This window comes from Hyaena hyaena, unplaced genomic scaffold (genome assembly GCF_003009895.1).
Source record: "Hyaena hyaena isolate Hyena2069 unplaced genomic scaffold, ASM300989v1 scaffold_20, whole genome shotgun sequence".
Taxonomy (NCBI): Eukaryota; Metazoa; Chordata; class Mammalia; order Carnivora; family Hyaenidae; genus Hyaena; species Hyaena hyaena.
Genome location: NW_024080652.1, coordinates 2,243,923 through 2,266,291, shown reverse-complemented (window position 1 = coordinate 2,266,291; position 22,369 = coordinate 2,243,923). Strand labels below are relative to the sequence as shown.

Genomic DNA, 22,369 nt, shown 5'->3' with positions numbered 1-22,369 from the left:
TGCCAAGCTCGCGGAGTCCTGCTTGTGCTCGCATAATTTAGTAGTTAGCCACTCTTCGCATAGTTCCCCTCCCCTCCCTCCTTCCCAGCTGCAGACCTCAAGAGCCCCAAACTCTGATCCTGCCTCCCCAGGTCTGTGAGGCTGCCACACTCTCAGCCCCACCCTTCTGCCCACCCTGTGTGAAGTGCATCTGGGCAAAAAGCCAGAGCAGTTATGAAGTTTCCCTCCCAGGTTGATCTCCCATTGGGGTCATCCTGAGCCCCCTCTTCCAATGTCTACAGTTTCAAACATATCATCACACCTTATACTTGCTCGACATTTTTGTTGTTATTTGTAAAATGTTACTTTCCACACACCTCATGACTCCTCTGAATTTGCCAAGCCAGATGAGAAGGTGTTAGAAAAGATGGACAATGATTTAGGATTTACTGTAAGTAGAAATCATGGGGCACCCTGTCCACAAATAAGGCTTCAAGTATGCCCCAAAATCTTGTTGTATGAAATATTTGAATTGTGTAAGAATCACTGTGGGGCTGAATCCCTACTATGCAAAAGAATCCTTACTTCACTTTACGGGACCAGCAACAAGGCAACAGCCTTCTTCCAAGACTCGTTGGAAGATGACTGTTGGAAGCAGAGATAGGCAATGGGTAGCCGAGCCCAGATGCCCCAGTTTTAGGCGTTGTTTCCAGTGATGTTGCTGATCTGGAATGAAGTCGGTGTGCCACTGACGTGTTGTATTATTGCACACACGAGCGTCCGGGGCCCACAGCAAGGCCATGGCAAAGCCAGGGCCACGGAGCAGTGAAGTGTGAAGACCTGGTCCTACTTGGTGCTCATAAGAGTTGCCCATAAGAAAATACAAATCAAAACCACACTGAGATACCACCTCACGCCAGTCAGAGTGGCTAAAATGAGCCAATCAGAGAACTCTAGATGCTGGCGAGGATGTGGAGAAACGGGCACCCTCCTGCACTGTTGGTGGGAATGTAAACTGGTACAGCCCCTCTGGAAAACAGTGTGGAGGTTCCTCAGGAAACTAACAATAGAACTCCCTTATGACCCAGCAATAGCACTGCTAGGAATTTACCCAAGGGATACAGAAATGCTGAGGCATAGGAGCACATGTACCCCAATGTTCATAGCAGCACTCTCCACAATAGCTAAAACATGGAAAGAGCCTAAGTGTCCATCAACAGACGAATGGATCAAGAAGATGTGGTTTATCTATACCATGGAATACTACATGGCAATGAGAAAGAATGAAATCTGGCCATGTGTAGCAACATGGATGGACCTTGAGGGTGTTATGCTGAGCGAAATAAGTCAGGCAGAGAAGGACAAATACCATATGTTTGCACGTATAGGAGGATTAGGAGGAACTTGACGGAGGACCAAGGGGGAGAAGAAGGGTGGAAATGGTGGGGGAAAGGGAGAGAGGCAAACCATGAGAGACTCTTGAATGCTGACAAAAACTGAGGACTGATGGATGTGGGGGGGGGGGAATGGGCATGAAGGAGGGCACTTTGGGGATGAGCACTGAGTGTTATGTAGAAACTAATTTGACAATAAACTATTTAAAAAAAAAAAAAAAAAAAGAGTTGCCCATAAGAAACTCGAATGTGTTGAGCCAAAATGGAAAGTCAGAAACGCCATCCAAGGCCAAGCACGGTGTGAGCCCGGAGAGACCAGTACGGGTGCCAAACACACATTCCAGGAGACTCTGAAGGGGAGTGAACAGGCAGACGGCACCTCTGCAAACAGTGAGGCCGGGCTAGAAGGGTGCTCAGCAGTGTCTGTGTGAGGCACCCAGAGAGCCTCACCAGAGGCTCTCTCACCAGAGAGCAGGCTCTGACTCACAATGTTGGAGGTGAGGCCTGAAGAGCCGCAGGGCCAACAGGCTCCAGGTGGTGCTGATGCCCTGGACCCACGGACAGCACTGATCAGTGCAGGATTTCAGCCTACTCGCCAGGCAGGTCCTCATGTGGGAAATCAACCGATGTGTGGGGTAGTGAGAGGAGACCATGGTGCTCAACCCGGTAAATGGAGACAAAAGGATTGGAGCGACACAGCATCATGCACCCGTGACATTGAATCTGTAGAGCCAGCTGCAGCTGTTGGGGCTGACAGTTACACCTGAGGGGATTCTGGCTCCAGCACCCCAGAAATCTCAGCCGTGACCCTGGGAGACTTCCCTGCCAAGCCACAGGGCGCTGAAACCAGTGCTCTTCCTATTTGTTCAAGAGCTCAGATGCCAGCAGAATGGCGATACGCTTCAATTTAAAAAAAAAAAAAAAGGCGAGAAAGAAAACAACCCTCAAAACTCTATTACCTTCTGCCATAAACTTTTTTCTGGGATATAATATTCTGTGCTTTGACTGCTAACCAGGCTGAAGTTTCGTGCTATAGATTCCTTCCAGAGGGAGTGTGGCTCACATCTAACAGGTATTCCTGTTTGGGAAATCCGCGCATGTGCTCGCATGTACATGCACAGGGCGTGTGCATGGCCGTGACCTCCACATGTGTGAAGGACGCATCCTAGCACCGCACACACGCACCTGGATTTTAGACACCGTGACACACAATGCATTTCAGTTGATGTTCCTGTTACTTCAGCACCGACCTGTGGATCGGTTTTTTCATGTTTTAACTTCAGCTTCTTGGATGAAGCTTGAGATAGATACTCCGTTTCTTCTCAACAGGAGCTCAGAGCTTAGTGAGTTCTGGAATTTGGATTTCACTAACAAACTCGTACAAGGATGGTAACAATGGAGGCTCCCATTTTCCAAACACCAGCTATATTCCAGGCATGCGCTTTAGAAATACGTTTAATCACCGCTAAAATTCCACCAGCTGTGACACCATGCTTATTTTATAGATCAACTATTTCTAGGTTATTTATAGATTACCATTTTATAAAAAGATAAACCGAGGCCCTGAGTAGTTGGAAGAGCAGGGTGGGTGTTGGGCTTCACGTGTTTGGTCAAGTGCGAATACCCCCACGTTGTTCTCCCACTGATGTCCTAGGGAGCAGAGTAACGGGGCTCTAAGCGCTGTTTCCTCCTTCAGCTTCTTTCCAGCCCCTCCCTCCTACCGTGGAGACAGATCCCGGCCAGAGAGCCCTGGACTTCTCACCAGCCCGGAGGGGACATCTGACCCACATCCAGCTCTCTGAGCGAGCAGCCCCCTTGTCCTTCCAGGTCAGAGGCTGCCGCTGGCTCTCTGGGCCTTGGGGGTCCTGGCCAAGGGGCAGGGGTGACACAGGGGTTAACCGGGCAACAGGCTCTGTTGAATGTAGGGTTCTCTCCTGCTCTGCGTCTCCAGGCCGACTTCCATGGCAACTTCATTAGCAGCAAGCTGCTAATTAAATTTCATATTTATGGTCAGAAAATAAAATCATTGGACCTTTTTGAAATAGGATTTTATGAGTTTGGGCTCTGGCGCTGAGTCAGCAGTCAAGGGCCTGCGCTGTTTAGAACTACAGCTTCAAGGTGGAGATAAATAAAACAAATCACACTGGGGAAAAGGTTTAATCCTGTGTCCTTGGGTGGGCCCGAACGTGCCTTGGGGCCTTGGCCAGACAGACCCGGGCCTCTGGGGTGTGGCTGGGACGCCGTCCAGTCCAGTGTGGACGTTTTGTGCCAGAGTCACCAAGCCCCAGTGAGGCTTTTTATTGAAGAGCGGGATGTGTGTGTTTGTGTGTGTATATTCTTCACCCACAGCTCAGACTCCAGCCCCACGGGGTTTGTGTGCTGGAAGCTCTCAGATCCCACTTCCTTTCATGTGTCACTTAGCTGCTGCCCGTGAGAATTCAGCTCCTTCCGCCCTCCAATGCCTGCAGCCCTTGTGCTGCGCCCTTGATGAGCCCAGAGGGCATCCCCTCATCCGCTTGGGGAAAAACTTCTATCCACTCTGTTCTGGTCTGCCCGGTGGGGAGGGTCTGAGCATCCCTGAGATGAAAGGACGTCAGGGGCCTTGGGCCACACCCCGCAGCCTGGTTGGACACCATTTCTCATAAAGGATGGGGCAGTTCCCCTCAGCTCAGTCCTGGTGGATTTATCTCTGGTCAGAAGTATCCGCTTCCTCCGAGGGAAGAAGGAAGACGTGGAGTGATAGAAGTCCAGCGTGCAGAAGTCAAGGGAACCAGGATCAGTCCCTGAGCCTCCCCCACCTCCCTGTGGGGTCCGGGCCCCGTCATCTACACCCTCTTCTGCAACGTGGAGGGTAAGGCCATCCCACTGGGCGCCCAGAGGGAGAGCAGCCTGAGAGGATGCACAAGAAGGGCCCACTGAGTCCGCACGTAGCAGGCGCTGGGCCATCCGTGGATCACTCTCCTGCAACGGGCACTTCATTCCTCCTCCTGGTACGTCCATTCACGGACTGTGAATCAACAGTGTGAGTGGCTGAAGTGACACCAAAGATGCCTCCCGGCTCTGGAATCCCATCACCTTGTGCTCCAACCACCCACGAGGGGGGCTTCACTCTGGGGCAGGGCAGGTAGAGGGCAGGCCTGGTCCTGAGAGAGACAGAGACAGAGACACGACTTCACCTTTTATCCCACACGGAGCTAGACCGTGCTGTGGGCTGCACAACTGTGACCCCCAGAATCCAGGTGTGGAAGCCCTAAGCCCCAACAGGGTGGTATTTGGGGGCAGAGCCCTTGGGAGGAAACTAGCATTGGATGAAGTCGTGAGGGTGGGGCCTCATGATGGGATTGGGGGTCTTGTAGGAAGAGGAGGGGGTGGCAGACTCTCCTTATGAGCACACACCAAGGACAGCCCATGTGAGAACCCCATGGAAGGGTGGCTGTCCCTGGACCAGGAGGAGGTCTCTCACTGGACACTGGATCTGCCGGCACCTTGACCTTGGACTTCCTGGGCTGCCGGAAAGAGAGAAATGAACACCTGATGTCTAAGCCGCCCGGCCGGAGGTGTTTTGTGGTAGCAGCGGGAGAGAACTGAGACACGGTGTGTCGAGTCCCCCGGCTTCTCCGAGCCTTAGCTTCCCGGCAGTCACAGCAGCAGCCACATGGGACCTCTGGGGGTTGAGGGTTTGCCAGCAAGCAGAGCTTCCAGAACCAGAGGACGCGGACGAGGAAGGGCAAGGATGTAGCTGAGCCTAAGGGATTCTCCTGCAGCCCCTGCCTGCCCTGAGAGGGGACTTGCATCCCCTCGTTCCTACTCTTTTCAGCTCAAGCCAACAGTTAAGCCATCAGCACCTGGAACATAGGAGCTTGACCTCAAGGCGCCAAAACCCTTTCTGTCCTCAGGAAGGAGGCTGTCGCTCTGAGCAGAGCAGGGTGGGGGTCATCGCCAATGGGTGACCACGTGCACACGCTCAGCTCACATCTTCCAAGCAGCATCTCTTTGTCCTCACACTCCCTATGAGGCTGGCACGGTCATCGTCCCCAGCAACTGGAGAAACTGAGGCCTTGGAAGATGTCCTGTGGCCCCCAGCAGTCAGTTCTTAGGGGTGGTCACCCCATCTCCTGATGGCTGAGCCCTGCTTGGCAGCCCCTGCCCCCTTCCCTCCAGCCCCTCAGTCTGGGCAAGAAATCCTGAGGGTGCAGCTCCCAGAGACCGCACCGCCCCCTGCTGCTCCGGTGAAGACACTGCTCATTCAGCTCTCTCTCCAGACCCAGCTTTGGGACCTCTGTCTCCCTGCTGGCCTCTCACCGAATCAGGGTCACATCCTGCCCATCACCACGTGGGCTTGTGGTAGCCTGGCCCTGCTGGGTCCTGTCCGGAGATGCCCAGGAGGAGAGTGGGGGAAGTGCGGGCAGTCCAGGAGAGCTTCCTGTGGGAGGAGGCGCTGGTGACAGAGGGCTCTGAGGCCAGAGAGGAGTTTGACTAGGAGGCACTGGTTACATGTGTTGCTGCCGTTTGCTTCCTGTCACTTCCTGCCATTCGCTTCCTGCCAACTTCCTGAAGCTGCCCTAACAAAATACCACAGACCTAGCAAATTACCATAAATTGGTTTCCTCAAAACAAAAGAAACACATTCTCACAGTCCTAGAGGCCAGAGGTTGGAAACCAAAGTAAGAACAAGGCAGGGCCCCACTTCTCCAGAGACTCCAGGAAAGGATCCCCCCAACTCCTACAGGTTCTGTGGCCCCCAAGCTCCACGGCCGTGGCCACACCCCCACCTCTACTTCCACAGTCACATGGCCGCCTCTCCCAGTTTCTCTGTGTCACTGATCCGGGGCCCGCCCTAATCCAGGGAGACCTCAGCTTAGGTACGTCTGCAGGGACCCTCTTTCCAGAAAAGGTCACATTGTGAAGGGGGGGGGGCTGTCCAGCCCAGCACGCTGCGGGAGGGCATCTGCGGATGAGAGCTTTAGGGAGAGGGTGAGGCAGGAGCCGGGGCGCCCCAAAGGGACGGTGTCACCCCTCCCGGAGCAGAAGGCTGACGCGGGTGCGGAGGAGTTAAGACGCCGGAGCCACTTTGGTACATAGGGTGGCGGGTGCTTACGGAGCAAGGTGTGCACCAACCACGTGATCCAACGACCCTGACCTTCAGTCAGGGCGACGGCCCCTGTCCACGCGGAGACTCGTCCAAGAATGTCCTACAAGGTGAACGCTTAAACTGAGGGACAGCCGTCCGTGGAAGACGCTCCGTAACCAGGACACGCCTGGGACGCACACCCTACGCTGCGCCTCCAGGTGCTGAGGCAGCGAGGCCCGTACAAAGTGCCCTGCGCCTCTGCATTTTTCTGTCGCTGGAATCACAGTACTGGTAGCCTTGCGGCGGGGGGGGGGGGGGGGGGGGGGGGGGGGGGGGGGGGGGGGGGGGGGGGGGGGGGAGGCACTGGAAGGGACTTTCTAGGGTGCTGGCCACTGGGCTCCCCTTCTCCGTTGGTCATAAGGGTGCCGTCTTTTCTAAACTTGAACTGTGTACTTAATTGCACGCGGTGCTGATTGTACCACAGTATCTTAGGCAAGGAGAAGGGACGGAAGTTTTCTGGCCACCGATACAGGCCGTGATACAGGGTTAGGCCGAAGTGGTGTCGGGCCGTGGCCCTGTCTGGGACACTGGTGTCGGGCTGCGGAGGGTCGGCGGGGACGCTGCGGCTTCTAGGAAGGGGCGGGGCAGACCCCGGGCGCATGCGTAGGTCACCTGGATCCCTCCGCCCACAGCTGCCACCCTCTGCGCCCCCAGGGGAGTGGGGTGACAGGGGCTCACCAAGGGCTGAGAGGTCAGAGGAGACGCGGTGGTCAGGGAGGAACCGGGCCGTGGCCCGCCCTGGGGGCAGGGATGTGCGGAGCAGACAAGAGTAGCGCAGTGTGTTTGGCTCAGGGCGTGAAGCTTGCGGAACGTCTTCCCTGGAATGTTCTACCCACCCCCCCCGCACTTCCCACCTGCGGTCCTTCTCCCCGATGCAGTTCACAGTGGCGACGCTGGTCTCCTGGGCCAGGTCGGGCACAGCAGGAAGAGTGAGCAGGACTGACGCCAGGCTCCTGCCCGAGCCTCCCTCTCTCCCTTCCCCCCCCCGCACAGCATCCTCCCTGCGCCCCCCTGGCCGACGTGGCCCCGCCTGCCAGTGAGAGCACGGTCGCCTTTGTGAGTCTCCCAGCCTCCCCCCTGGCGGAAAGTCACCCACAGACTCTGCTCAGAACAAAAATAAAAAGGGAAGTATGGCAGCACCCCCCAAACCCCACCTCTGCCCCTAAAAATAGAGGCGGCCTCCCAGTGGGGTGTTGTGTGGGCTTCCGGGGGGAGCGGCCTTTCCGTGCAGCATCAGCATGTTCTGGGGGCCTGACAGGCAGCGCACTGGAGGAGAGGGAGTTTGAGGGGACCACGGAGGGACCCCCCCCCAGGCAGACCCAGGACAGAACTAGTTTGCAAACACGTGAGTATATTTTCCAACTGGCCAGTCCTTTTGCTCTGAGACACGTAGGCGCTGAGCTAGCAGAGTCCCTGGGAGAGGTTTCTGCAGCAGGCTGGGGGAGGGGGGGTGCTGTATAAGCCCCGCGCCCCCCACCTGGACCCTCTTTCTGTCATCTAATGGCTTCACACATGCTCCCTTTCATTTCTTAATTTCTCAAACAACACGGTCGACTCTCAAACAGCTGGTGCTGGGGCGACTATTTTATGCTGTCACTTTGATTGCACCGAGCATGGAACTGAGCCCAGAGAAACCCTCGATAAACGCCTGATGATCGATTTGGACCAGAACGCTCTCATTTTTATGTGCCGGCCTCTCTAACTTTGTTCTGATGGAGGACAGTGGCGGGAGTGGAGGAGTGGGCGTTAGTGGGGGATGTGCTCTTGTTGGGGGCAGAGAGGTTCTCAGCCCCCTCCCCCCCCACACACACACACACTGGAAGGGTCTGTGGCCTTTCCCCCTGAAGCTCGGGTCCTTGCCCTTATTTGAGGCTCACAGCCCCGCAGCCCTGCCCTCCTGGGATGCCCGCCCTCCCCGGGAGTACCCTGCACACGGTTCTTCTGAGGTTTAAGGCTCTGTGCAGAGGAAGGCACCTGTCATTAACCCTGCCCGTCTGCTGACCCAAGGCCCAGCCCTGCCCCCAGGCACATGGGGAGAGAGAGGCTGGGGCCCGGAGCCCAGCGGGAGGCCTTTGAGCAGAAGAGGGGGGAGGCGGAGAAAAAGCACTGTGCAAATGGCTTTTCAAGGAGGCAGAAGGACAGGGCCTGAGGGAAAGTCACCCCCCCCCCCATGTTTCCTGGAGGCCTCCGAGAAGGTCCCTCCTTTCCTAACGGAAGCACTTCAGGAACCCATTCTGCAGAGTCAGAGCTTGTGCAGCCCTCTGGGGTCCTGTGCTCGTTGGAGGCTGTCCTCTACTCGTAGGAGGTCAGACCGACGTCACGGGCTTGCAGAAGGCAGCAAGGCCTCAGGGGCGTCCTTTAATACGGGAGACCGTGCACGTTCAGGGGTGTCTCGAGGCGCAGTAGAGAGCACCCCTCGATGGATGGGCCCCACGCCTGCGTATGAAGGCCGGCCTGGCCACGGCCGGGTGGCACCGCGGCTCGCAGACGGGCTCCGGCAGGTTCCGCGCACGCAGGCGCAGAACGGGGCACGACAGCGGCCGGTCCCGCATCCACCGCCGGCGATGCTAGCTCGGAAGCCTCAAGTCCGCGCTGCTCTACGTACGGCGTCTGGGTGCAGTTTGCACAGGGGCCCCTTATTTAATTACCGGTCATTACAGTCATTTGACAGAAGCCAAAAACAAAAAAAAAAACCAGTATTCCGGTTTGCGTCTGCTGTTTGAGCTTTCATGGCAAGAAGCGAGAGATGATCTTGGGCATAGAGTTCCCCGGGTTCCTGGCCCTGCTGCTCCCGGAGCGTTTCCGCCGCATCCTGTAGGGAGCACGGGAAGTCAGGAAAACGGGAGCTTGTGTGCGCTGAGACCCGGACGCCCACCAGCCTCCACACCCAACAGGTTCATTTAAAGACACTCTTACAGATCGTTAAGGAGAGATGCACGACAGGACTCTCTCCTCAGAAAGAAACCGGAGTGGTGGGAGATGTTTTGTGACAGTCTCCTCCCGACCCCCTTCATGGTGCCTCAGATACGTGGAAAATGTGAGTCTCAGTGTTTTCACGATTCATGCTGCCTCTGGCTTTCAAACAGGTGAGCTGACCTACGGGAAATCACTCAAGTTCATGAGCCTCTCGCCGAGGCCTCAGGAGCCCCTCCCCCACCCACCCACCCGCCCGCCAGAGACTGACCCAGGGACACTAACACGGAAGCAGCCCTCCCAGCCCAGACCCTGCTTTCCCTTTCCCGCCCCCGCCACCCCCTCCCTGCTCGCTGTGCCTTGCTTCATTTCTCCTTCCTTTCCTCGCCTGCACCTGCGGCCACTAAATAAAACTCTGAGTTCCTGTTCCCTTTTTTCAGCTCGCGTCCTCTCTTCACACCCCACACCCCGCCTCCTTTGGCTGCATCCGCCCCCCTCATGCCTTTTCCTGGACGCACAGCCCACCGACGTCACTCCTGTTCTCCCATCTTCCCCGAGCCCAGGGCTGACCACCTCCCACTGAGGGTGGGGGTGATGGGCGCATGCACCTGCCTGGCCCCGTGGGACCCCTCTCCTGGCGCCACCTGAGTTGATGGTACCTTCCCAGCAGGGCTGCATAAGGGTAGGGGTTTGTGTGGGTTCAGGACGGCAGCTCACGTGTGTTTGAGAAATTGGAGCTCTTTTTCTTTATTTGATCAGGTTTGGTTGAGGGAAATGAAATTCATGTAACATTCACCCCACCAACCACCTTAAAGTGAACAATTCGATGGTACTTAGCACACTTACAGGTCTGTCCAACGACCACCTCCACCTAGTCCCGAACTATGTCCATCACCTCGAAAATAAAACACCATATTTGTCCTTGGCCACCCCGGCGTGTCTGCAGCCCCCAGCCCCCAGCCCCTGGCAGCCACCAACCTGCTCTCTGTCTCTGTGGGTTTCCCTATTCTGGACACTCCACGTCATGGCCTTTCCAGCCTGGTTTCTTCGGCTCTGTGTGACGTGTTCAAGGCTTGTCCGTATCGTAGCGCAGATGGGCACCCCATCCCATTTCACGGGCTGAATAGTAGTCCATCACATGTGTAAGTGTCTTCATTTCAAGAGTCACTGGCTTTGAGGGCTTGCAGTGCCGGGACTGGGAAGGGAGGCAGGGCACAGGGAGGTGGGCGGGGGACCTTGCTCGCTGCCTCAGTGCAGCAGACAGCAGGAGCAGGCTGCAAGGAGGGTGTCCACCCACCGCCCCGGCCCACCCAGCCGTCTGTGCGGCCCCGCCGAGGCCATGGAAGGAACCCAGCATCTCTGGCCTTTTCCCGAGCTCTGCTGGCTCTGCTCCTGCGCCCATTGTCACTGTTAATCACAGCCAGCTCTTGGTTCTCTCAAGTAATAGGGGACCCGAATAACACAGAGCTAATCCAAATGTGGGGCTACAGGGGCGGTGGCAGGGAGGGGCCCCGTTCCATGGGGAAGCTGTTTATTTTGCACTTAATTAAGAGTAAAGAGACCCTTTCTGAGTCCTTTCCTCCTCTTCTGTCTCCCTCCCGGAAGCCTGACGTCTAAGTGGACGCACAAACTTATCTGCTCCTGACAGAGTGGACATTCAGTGAATGCATTTTAATTAACTTACCCCCAGCCATCTCTTGGCAGAAAGCTCCAGGACAGAAAGTCTGGCTTGTTTGAATTTCACTCCTGTGCCCACCCAGCCTGGCATGGCAGCGCTCGTTGTCGTGATCATCGTGGTCACAGGGTGCCAGGTGCAGACACCGTGGTTTCTTCTTCCCCACTTATCGCGCAGAAGGTAATGGAAGAAATCAGGCACCTGGAACCCCCACAGATGGGGTCAATGGTCCCAGAAGGATCAGGGGCAGCGGTTTGCCCAGAGCCCTTCCTGGGTGAGCAGCGTGCTGAGTGGTCAGACACCACTCTCTTAGTTTGCTGCACATTTGAAACCAACAACCACTGATGTGTCCTGCAGCTTTCCATCAGCATCCTGACTGTCCCTCTTGTCCCGGGAAGCGTGACTCCATCTAGCATGATCCAAGATGAGGAGACTGACACCCCCAGAATGACACGCTGAGCTTGCCCAGTGTCTCTTTCCAGCTTTCTGACACCACAGCGATCTTCTCTCAGACTCTGCCTGCCTCCGCCCCTGCCGTCTGTTGTGGGTTTTGTTACCGAGTCGTTCTGTCTCCTTCACTGATGTCAAATGAGTGCCCATGTCCCGAAAGGCATCATGCCCCGATTCGTCCAAGAGCGTGTCCCCTGAAGGTTGGCTGGTGACCTTTCACAATGAGGGAGTGAAGCCCTTAGTATAAGTCTGGAAAATGCTGGCTGGTGTTGGGTTATCAATTTTCAGAGAATTCGGATCCCAGACTGAGCTGAATTCCCAGGCACCACTGGCTAGAACGGCCTCTCCTTGATGATAGAGAAGGTCCTTCGGACTGGGGGGAAGGGGGACGCCATGGGGGGAGGGGCTCCGTGGGGGAGGGGCGCACACTGCGCAAAGAGATCACTGCCATCACACTGAAAGCCATATTCAGGGATGCCAGCAAATGACAGAGTTCTTCTTACCGACAGAGTGTAGGACCAGCTGGCTTTTCTGCAGCTCCCCTGGTTAGGGCGGTTCGTGACCAGATCGCTCTGTCCCTGCAGGTCACAGATTGGAGGGACATAGACTGTAGACCTCTAATCCGTGACTGATTGATAGGCCAAGATAGATTGGCGCTTGGGTCCAAACTGCAGGCGTAGCAGAATGAGCCGGGTGCAAAGGAAGGGCGTGTGACACGTCAGCAGGCTGCCCCAGTGAAAACCTTCAGCGCGAGCAGACAGAAAGGTCTTCCCCACTGAAGAGAGGAAGCTAAGACAAGGAAGAGACAGGCAGCGCATAAGCCCTGGAAATCATTCACTGTATGGATATTCAACACCCATATGTAGAAGGCACCAGCTGGGCCGCAGGATGTCCGATGAGATGAGAGGGGCCCCTTGTGGAGGCCGTAAGCCGCATTACGGTGGACATGGCGATGCTAGCAGCACCCGGCAGCTGAGTTGCGAACAGACACAAGGCTTGAAGGGAAATTTTTTACACTTTTCTCGAAGTTCTACCCATGCAGGTGATCATACAGGGTGCCCAGGCGGTCACGTCATTTCGATCTTGAGTCTGCCATTAGCTTCTGAAGGGCTGGACTGAGTGACTAAGTGCCTACTCCTTGCACAGCAGTGGCCCTAAGATGTTAGAGGTGCTGGTCCAACTCTACAGACCAAGAAGTGGGGGCTCAGAGAGGTTAAGCAACACACCTCAAGCCACACAGCAGCAAATGGAGAACTGGAGCTCAAATCCAGGACCCTCCCTCCCTTCGGGACCGTGTGCTTTCCACCAGGTCACACAGTTTTATTTCTTTATGCAAAGGTGTTTTGACTCAGCTCTCTTTTTAAAGTAGGTTTTCTGTGATCCTATGGCCACAGCCCCCATCTTCTTTGGGTGGAGTGGGAGGCGATATCACTTCTCGCCAGTGAGCACCGTGTACTTTAACCTCCCAAGGACAGAGGCTATACCTTCCTTGCATGCAGGTGCCCTGCAGGGGGAGTGCCAGCCACCCAGCACTGAATGAGTCTGCAGAGACCGCCTATCTGGCCCTCAGTCCCCCCCTCACCCTGTTTCTTCTGCTGCCTGCAAATCCGCCCAGGGAGCCCATGTCAGAGAAAGTACTATTCTGACCTCAGGGAAAAAATAGGAAAGTCTGAGGTCCCCATGATGCCGAGGGCTGCTGCTTCCTGCCCCAGCCTCCACCAGACCTAAAGGCCATTTGAGCAGAAGTCTCCGGTGGCCCCATGCAGCCCCCACAGAGCCAGGGCCTCCCACCTCAGACCGGCTGCCCTCTTGACCGGATGGATTTTTGCTGCTTTCGTTCCCTGATTTCACTTGCTGGTGTTATGCACAAACACTGGTGGAGGCATAGGAAAGCTGGGTCCAGACACACGCCCCCTGCCAACACCCTCTCTCTGCTCCCACAGGAGGAAACCTGAAATCTACCTTCTTCTAGACTAACCTGCTCGTTGATTGAAATAGTCGGCAGAGTTATTTTCAAACACGTGGAAACATGTTTCAAAGCATTACTGCGCTTATTGGTTCCCATGACATTTCGCAAAATAGACGGCCTCACAGCAAGAAACGCACCGTAAGCTGTTTACCACATCGATTCTGAGTGTGTTTTCAGTGCGCCTTATAAATGCAGAAGAGAGAGACCGGCACACCTTGCTGCTAGGGCCTCAAAGCAGGCTTGTGAGGCTGCCGACCAGCCCTGGGTCCTGGAGATAAGTCCCTCTGAGCGGCCCGCTCCCTGTCCCTCTGGAAGATTCTGGCACCGAGCCTCCGAGCGGCCGTCTCTGAGCGACACCCACCTGCTGGCGGCCGCCCCAGCCTTCCCCCTTCCTCTCCCCACCCCCGGCCCTGCTTCCACCTCTTCTTCCATCACCCATGGTCCCCCACTTTGCTCTGAATACCCTGGAATTTGTCACTTGTGTTTCATCACAAGGAGAGTCTTTTCCCACCTGAACCTTCCTGCTGTGAGCTCCTTCCTTTTTCTTACTCTTGTCTTTCATGGCTAATCCTGTTGACTCACACGAGTGACCCAGTGAGCAGGGCTCCCGCTGTCCTGCTGGGGCCCGCCCCGAAATAGACATCTCCTGCCGCCACCCGCCCCCCCCTAGAGATGCATGGCACTCTGCCATTCTAACCTGGGGCTTCTGGGACCAGCCAAGCGAGACGAGGAGGAGGAACAGGGGAAGATGGAAGGTCCAGATGTGTCTCCCATGGAACCTTCCAGTCTCGTGCCCGGCTGCTCTCCGAGTGGGGCTCTCACTTGATGGTGCCGGTGACCTTTCCTATGAAATGCAAGGCTCCAAGCTTTCTGCCCAGAAGATCCTTACCCCCTTCCCCACTTACAGGCCAGCCCCCGGAGCAGGATTCTGCATAGGGCCGTGTCTTTCCTCTGTCCGGCTTCTTCCCTCCCAGACTGCCTCCCCAACTCCCCAGATCAACGAGGAGCTCGTGCTCTCCCGCCACCTCTCCTGGGCTGGAATTACACCTCCCCATGACACATGCACTGAAATGCATGCTCCGCATCCTTCTTTGGGGACACTTGTGCGTGGCAGGAACCCCACGCGTCTGGGCAGGACTCGCGGGAGGACCCCTGTCGGTTTGCGCTCTGGGCAGATGTGCGGAGAGTTCCCCATGGGCCGGCCGCGTGCTGGAGGCTCACAGACAAGCACCACGCAGCCTCCTCCAGGGATCATCGCGGGTGTGCAAAGGAGTGAGAGCAAACCCAGGTGGAAAGCACCAGAACACTGGTCCCTTCTGTGACCCACATCCCGCTGGGAGGGGCCTAGGAGGGCTACGCCTGGGCTCAGCGTAGCGCCTGCCGCCACCAGGTGCTTCTAACTGAACACAGTTCTGTGACAATGGAATGTCCTTACCATAGTACCTTAGGTCACTAGAGTGTGTCCTGCAGCAACCATTCATTGGACGCCCACAACATGTTAACACAACAGCAGACCCAGCCGTGACCTGAGGCCTCAGGGGACCATGGACCCTGCAAGCTTCTCCCAACCTGAATAATCCGATGAAGAATCTACCAATGGAAAGGACATCCACCGGGTCTCCGCACCAAGCAGAGGGCCTGTCTTTGAAAGCCCAGAAGGCTGCTGAGCTGGAATCAGCTGAGGTCTCAGTGACCTAATGGTCCCTGTGGCAAAGGCGCTTTGCTGACCAGGTTTCTGAGGCAAGAGTGGGAGAGAACGGTATTTCATTATCACCAAGGCCAAGGCTTCGCCCCTGGCCAGCCCCACAAGAGGCTGCACTTGGGTTTGGCTGAGCCGTCCCGCCGTGGCTCCTGAAGACCACGGGGGCCGGCAGTCTGCCGCGTGCATGGCCAGAATCCGGAGGGAACAGATGCTCGTGGCAGAGCGAGTGTGGTACATGGATATGCGTTTCAGAACAATCCAAATCTGTCGTTCCTCGTTGGCTGCTTTCAAAAGCTACCCTGTGGCCGTGGCAGGAGAGTGGGAGCTGGAGGGGAAGCAGCAGCCTTTGGTAACGTGGGAGGCATGTGTCCTTCCACAGATCTTGACCTCGGTGGAGGTCAGAAGCCACTGTAGAAGCTGGGACAGGTGACAAGCCTGGGGACAGGGGAGGGAGCAAGGCCTGCTGTGGCTTCAGTCTCTGTGTTCAGTAACTGTGCTGTGCTCCCCACCGCATCCCCCCCGAGCCCTGACTTCTATTGATGCTCATACCCCCTTCCTGATAGATGTCAGGTCGAGACATTTTTATTCCACAGAAGAAACCATTGGCCCTTTGCCCGTATCACCTGAAAGTAGATGGATGGACGGACGGATGGATGGACAGACAGGTGCAGCACCTTAAGGAGCTCCGGGTGTGATTACAGGGGGCCTAGTCCCGGAGCAGGTGGACGGGGGAGGGTGGCGGGGCTCCGGGTTGTCTGGCAGGCAGTGCCTGGGGTGACGGCCAAGCTGTCCCGCGGGCCAGGACAAGGGCGAGCTCCTGGGGAATAATGAGGGCTGGCTGAGAGGAGATATTCCAGGGGATGTGACAGCGGCTGGACATGCGACTGGAGACTGAAAAGGGAGGGGCCCCACCCAGGATCTGAGGCAGGACCTTGGCTGGCGGGCAGGTGAGATGAATCTCACTGTGCGCTGTGAGCCAGATGCATCCTCTGTCAGCGTTCCCTGGGCTGCGCTGTGTCTCCTCGTGTTCTGCTGACCCCTCGGAGGCCCCCGGGTTCCTTTCTCCGCGGCACTCTGTGCACAGGCTGTACACGTCGGTCCTTACTGATTTGCTTACTCTGGTTTTGTATCCAGAGAAAAAGGAACCGGAGGAAATAGCCAGAAAAGACAGTTGCTCAGAGAGTGGGGCTCAGAAGGCAATGGCTGGGGTCAGTATGACTTTCTTAGAAGGCTTGTCTTTCCTTTGTTTAAAACAAAGTCAGAGTTTTGAGTAAAAGGGATACTAGGGATTTCATTCTTCTCATGAACCAAGAACTCAAACGTTAACTTGGACCCCAAAATGCTAGGAATCCATACTTAGGGTGTGGCCTTTGTCCTCATGCTCCCGAGATTGCTGCTCTGAATCAGAGCATTGCATCCACATTCCAGGTAGAAAGACAGAGACAAATAAAAGGCTCTTCTCCCCCTATTTCTGCCACCCACCCCTCAAAGAGCCCTTCTAAATGTCTCCAGAAACTTCCACGTACATCTCATTGGCCAGAATCCTGTCACACGGGCATCTCTACTTACCAGAGGAGCTGCAGGCACAGGTTTTCGATGGGCTCAGGAATGCTCCACCCAGAATGGGGGCTCTGTTAATAGGTAGGTGAGAATGGCTGCTAGGTTGGCGGCTGGCGGTGACTGCTGGCGGTGACTGCCACGCCCCTGCCCATTTAGAACAATAATCGCCGCTTTCAAAATGCGTATCAGAGAAGCTCTACTGAGCCTGTACCCGTGCTAATTGATGGGAAATACTGTCATCTCAGTGAATGAGCTGAGGACACAGGTTGCAAAGTCAACTGGGACACGAGGGAAGCATCCTGCAGGGGGCAGATTTTCTAGCTGTTTCTCTACGTGTCCTTTTTATAGGAATGGGGACTTTGGAGGAGTGGTTGTGGATGAGGCCCACAGGAGGGGACGGTTCTGGTCCCTTTCCATACAGCTTCGTGTCCAGGGCCATGAACACATAAGCGGCTGGACCAGTGTCTCTTCCATCCTTCCTCACAGGCAGCAGATCATCCTTTTAAATATGTTTTTCCTTTTTTTTTTTTTTTTTGGCCAGAAGTCCTTTCAATTAAGTGGAGATTTCTTTGGAATAATTAAACCCTCCATCTCATGCCTCTCGCTCTGGTCATCCAGGCAAATCCATTAACCGGAGATGCATTTATCTGACTGCCTGCTGACCCCCTTTCTGCTTCCAGAGCTTTTGCCCTGGGGCAGCTTTTGGAGAGAGGAAGGGTCTGTCCCACAAAGACAGCTCTTTTCCACAGCGCTGGGCCCTCCCTCAATTTGATCTAATAAGAGCCTCATTGTTTATTTGATCGGGATTTGATGTTTATTTATTTATTCACCCAACTGATACATTTTGGAGCAGCTACTCCAAGTAAGACCCCAGACTCAGTCCCATGGGAGATGGGACAGACGTGAGGCAGGGAGCAGAACCTCCCTGACTCTCTCTCCTATAAAACGGGCCAGTGGTATGTGCCCTACAGGATTGTCGTGTTAAATGAGATGACCCACCCGGACCAGGCAGCAGTGTCAGCCGATAGCTGCTACCCTGTCCATTTTCACAGCCAGCTACAGCAGGATCCTCCAGCAAAATGAGGGCCTGAAGCAATAAAGAGAAAGATCTGGAGCCCAGGAAGCAAGGAACTTAACTGGTTAGATTCAGTGCTTCATAAATGTTAGTCGTGATGATTGCTAGTTTAATTAAGATCGGGGGACTTGGAGTCCAGGAGGGCTGACTTGGAAACGTGGCTGTGGGGTCTCACCCCATTATTTAACTCTCCGATCTCACCCCCCAACCCCCATCACAAAGTGGGAATATTAAAACCTGCCTTATGGAGCTCCTGTGAAGTGAGATGACATCTGTGAAGTGCCCAGCACACAGTCAGCACCGCTGGTGTATGAAGAAGTGGGCTGTATGGTGAAGCCTACGAGAGATAGAATAAGTGTAGAGACAATGGAGGTAACTCTTTGTTTCTTTCTTATTTCCAATAGGTTTGCATTGCTGTTTACCAACATATCCATTTTAAGGCATTATTTATTGACATACTCTTAGGTAAATGAGTGTTTAGCCCTCTTTTCTGAGTACCCTACTCCTTGCATCTCCCCTTCCTCCATTCTGTCAATGCATTTAGATCACAGTTTTATGTGTCACATTATAGTCTCTACATAAATATTGTTTATGTTGAGGCAAGTTGTATGCTGTGACTGTTTCTTATCTTTTTGTTTTTGTCCTGGAGTTAATATTGCCTTTTTTTTCATTTGTTGAGTTTTTTTTTAATATGCCTATCCTTCATTATTTTTCCATCTCACCTGGGTCATTTGCCTAACAACATCATTTCCCAAATTATGAAATATATCAGATGACCATTCCATTTCTCCCCCGGCCACCTCCCTCTAGTGGCCCCTCCGTGATCTTGCCATAAGCTTGGCCACCTGCATCTTGCCACATCTCTCTCATCCTGGAACTTTCCATGCTGCTTTGCCCAGTTAGATTTTCTGTTTCCTGAGCTCCATACCTTCCTCTTTATTGTTCTCTTCCTTCATTTTTCCAGAATATATCCTCTAGTAGCTTCTTAAGAAGGGGTACATGGAAGATAAATGTTTAGAGTCTTTGCCTTTCTGAAAATAATATCATTCTATTTTCACGCCTAATAGTTTGGGGGCAGTGTAATAGAATTCTAGGTTACAAAGTATTTTCCATCACAAATGTGAAGCCATTGCCTCATTGTTTCCCATCTTCCAGTATTGCTATTGAAAGTTCTGATACCAAACTTACTTCTAGTCTTTTGTATCTGACCTGATGTTTCTGAAAGCTTTTAGGGTCTTCTCTTATTTCCCGATGACCTGAAATTTCACAACAATGTTCTAAGAAGGTTCTTTCTCCTCTAATTAATTGTACTGAGGGCCCAAAGGGCAATTTAAATCTGAAGACTCTTGTTCTTAAATCTCCAGATTCTTAAATCTTGAGAATCCCTAATAACTATTTTTCTGATAATTATGGCCCCAAAAACTAGATAAGAAGGAAACATAACCTTTACACTCTCTTTGCAGGATTTCCAGTTAATTGGCTACTAAACCTAAATTAACCTCATTTTTCCTGCCCTTTCTTATCTTTCTTCTCTGTATTAATTTTCTGGGAGATTTCCTGAACGTTGTATTCCAGACTTTCTATTGGTAAATTTCTGGCACTTTATTTTAATTGCTAAGAACTCTTCCTTGTGTTCTTTTCATAGCATCCTAGTCTTATTTCAAGGCTACAATATCTTATTTCATCTCAATGGATTTGAATTATCAGGATGTGGGTGGGTTTTTTTTTTTAAGTTTTCTTTTATTCTGTGCATTGTCTGTTTCCTGCAAGTTCTTTGTATCGACTTGTCTCTTGATCTCTTCCTTTCACATGAAGACTTTCCTCAAACACCAAGTGATCCTTGGCTCTCTGTTTATTCTTAAGTAGGAGGCAACCAAGCTTGTCGATTAAACAGCTTCGCTGTAGGGAGGATGGGCTTTGACGTTGTTTGAATAACAGCCAATAACTCACCAAAAAATTCCTTTCTTGAGAAGCAATAGTTGTTCTTTTTTAACACTGAACCAATAGCTGCAATCTTAGAACGCAGTTTTACTTACGTCTGAAGTTTGCCTGTAAAAGTGATATTTCAGGGAGCTTGTGCTCATACACTTTCTGCTTATAGTCTTTCTCAGAGTTAACTTTTTATTTTTTTAAAAGCAATTCTAGGCGCCGTATGGTAATAAGAATAAGTCAGAGAAACTCGAGTCCAAACCCTGACTTCCAGGCTAATGGTATGACTCTGCACCTCTCCCGGGTCTGGTTTTCTTGGCTATAAAATGGAGGGGATGGTAGCAATAATAACGTGCCACCCATCTCAGAGAGTTTGAGGTTTATCAGTTGTGCGTAGCAAGTGCCTGGCACAGGGTAAGTCGTCTGTAAGCATCAGGGATGGTGTTTCCGCCGGTGCACTGTTAGACCAATAAGGTACTCCCTCAAGAGACATATCCTGGGGCGCCTGGGTGGCTTAGTCGGTTAAGCTTCCGACTTTCGCTTAGGTCACCATCTCGCGGTTCGTGGGTTCGAGCCCCGCGTCGGGCTCTGTGCTGACTGCCAGCTCAGAGCCTGGAGCCTGTTTCAGTCTGTGACTCCCTCTCTCTGGCCCTCCCCTGCTCATGCTGTCTCTCTCTCTCTCTCCTAGAAATAAATAAAACATTAAAAAAAAAAAATTAAAAAAAAAAAAAAAAGAGACATATCCTATAAATTCTCCCCACCTTACGACCAGGTTCCTGAGGGTGTAATCAAAATTCTGACAGCAGAAACGGAAAGTTTAGCCTCAGTGCTGGTTGGCTCGTGTCTCAGTTTTTCCAGCCTACGTTGACATGTTAGGTAGTTCACAACCCCGTACAAATCTCATTTCCCTTTCTTGCACTTAAAATCCTTCTTACAGTTAATGTTGTAGGAAGCCTTTTCTTCCAATTATAAAAGAAATGCGTGTTCTCTTGCTTTTCATTGCCAGTGCGGAGAAGTAGAATTTCCTTTTGCCTCTGCGCATTGGCCTGGGGGCCACCCGCTGATCTCTGCTGGGGCGCTGAGGCCTGAAGGTCACCTGCCGCCCCGGCCTTTGCCCTGCAGTGCCGGCCAGCAGTGCGGCCGTTTCCCAGCCCAGCCGCAGAGCAGGGAGGCCACAAGGAGATGAAGGAGATGGTGTCCTCCAGAGAAGCAAGTGACTGCCACCTCCCCGGGGCTGAGGGCCTGTGATGGCTCACTCCGATCGAAGCTGACAGCCGACAAGAACAGCTTCTATCAGCCCTGGGAGATCTAGTGTCACCTGTGATTAATTCTCAAAGCCGAAACAAAGCAAGTTCCTGATTAAACAGTGATGTCCCAGGGTCCCTGTCACTGCTGACTAAGAGCGGTCAGTCCAGGAGCAGCTGCCTGAGGCCCTGACCGCAGGGATTCCAGCAGCTGTGGGGCCACATGTCAGGTCCCCCTACTGCTTCACCTTCTCAGGAGTCGTGCCTCCTCTCGCCCCCTCCCCGACCTTCCCCCCTGGGGCTCCTGGATGGCTGTGCCCGGCACATAGGAAAGCCTTGTCACTCCCCATAAGGAACACCACCTAGGGGAAATCACAGTATGCCGAGCCCCTGCCCAGACCCATGAGTGTGCAGGGGGCTGAAGGCATAATTCATGGTGAAGGGGGCTCCTGTGGGCTCAGGAATGCAGTTTGCCGCTCTTGACTTAACTAAGTGGTAGCTGATTAGAGTGTCTCCACTCTGCAAGCATTACTATCAATGACTTTCAAAGACCTTCTGCCCCGGCCAGGACTAACCCCGTGGCCACCGCCCACGCCTCTGCTGGGTGTGGCCAGTGGCCTTCCAGGCTGGCCATGGCCCGGAACTCTCCCCAGCAGCTCCTGGCCGTGGTCCCCTGTGTCACTGTCACCTGGAGAGATGTCACCTGGGATTTTCTAACCTTTTCTTCCAAGGCGGCGCATCTTGGATTCTTGAATGGTTCTCTGTCTCCAACCTCGGCCTCATGCCACATCAGATTGTCTTTCCTTTTATAGGTTCCGGCCATCACTGCTCTAGACCCAGAGGAAGACTGGCTCAGGGAAGGACGGGCGCCAGCCCAGAGGAGTGGAAGTTGGACCTCCGTAACGGGACAGCGGCTGCTGTCTACTGAGCACCGACCACATGCCAGGTACTTCGCTTGAGTTACCGCTGGTGTATAAAATGTAAAGCAAGGCTTAGCTGACACTTGACAGGGATGCGGTGGGGGGAGATTCTAGGCAGAGTGGGGTGCAGTGAGCCAGTTTGCCGAAGACCCAGGCAGAGACTGGCCAGCCTGAGACGCAGTCAAGATAAGACCCCGGGAGCCAGCAGGAGGCAAACCGGGCAGGGCCTTGGGGCCAAGATCAAGATTTGTAACTTCATCTAAACAGCCATAGGGGGCCTCGCGGGAAGTGTTTCGAGTGAATGAGGCAGGCAGGTGAGGCCCACAGCTGCCATGGACTTGGTCCACAGGCAGGTCATCTCTCTGTCCTGTGAAAAAGCGAGCAGAGGGGCCCTTCCTGCAGTACCTGGCCTGGGAACCGTGACCTTG

General features: G+C 53.9%; 1 protein-coding gene across 2 annotated transcripts in view; it reads left to right on the top strand.

Annotated features, from left to right (window-relative positions):
• CARD11 (caspase recruitment domain family member 11) overlaps window positions 1–22,369 on the top strand; it is a 108,955-nt gene that overhangs the window by 45,284 nt on the left and 41,302 nt on the right. For both annotated transcript variants that reach the window (XM_039226090.1, XM_039226089.1), the window contains exon 2: window positions 21,834–21,967. In XM_039226090.1, coding sequence (XP_039082021.1) covers window positions 21,961–21,967 — 7 coding nt within the window. In that variant the 5' untranslated portion in view covers window positions 21,834–21,960. The remainder of the gene's footprint in view (window positions 1–21,833; window positions 21,968–22,369) is intronic.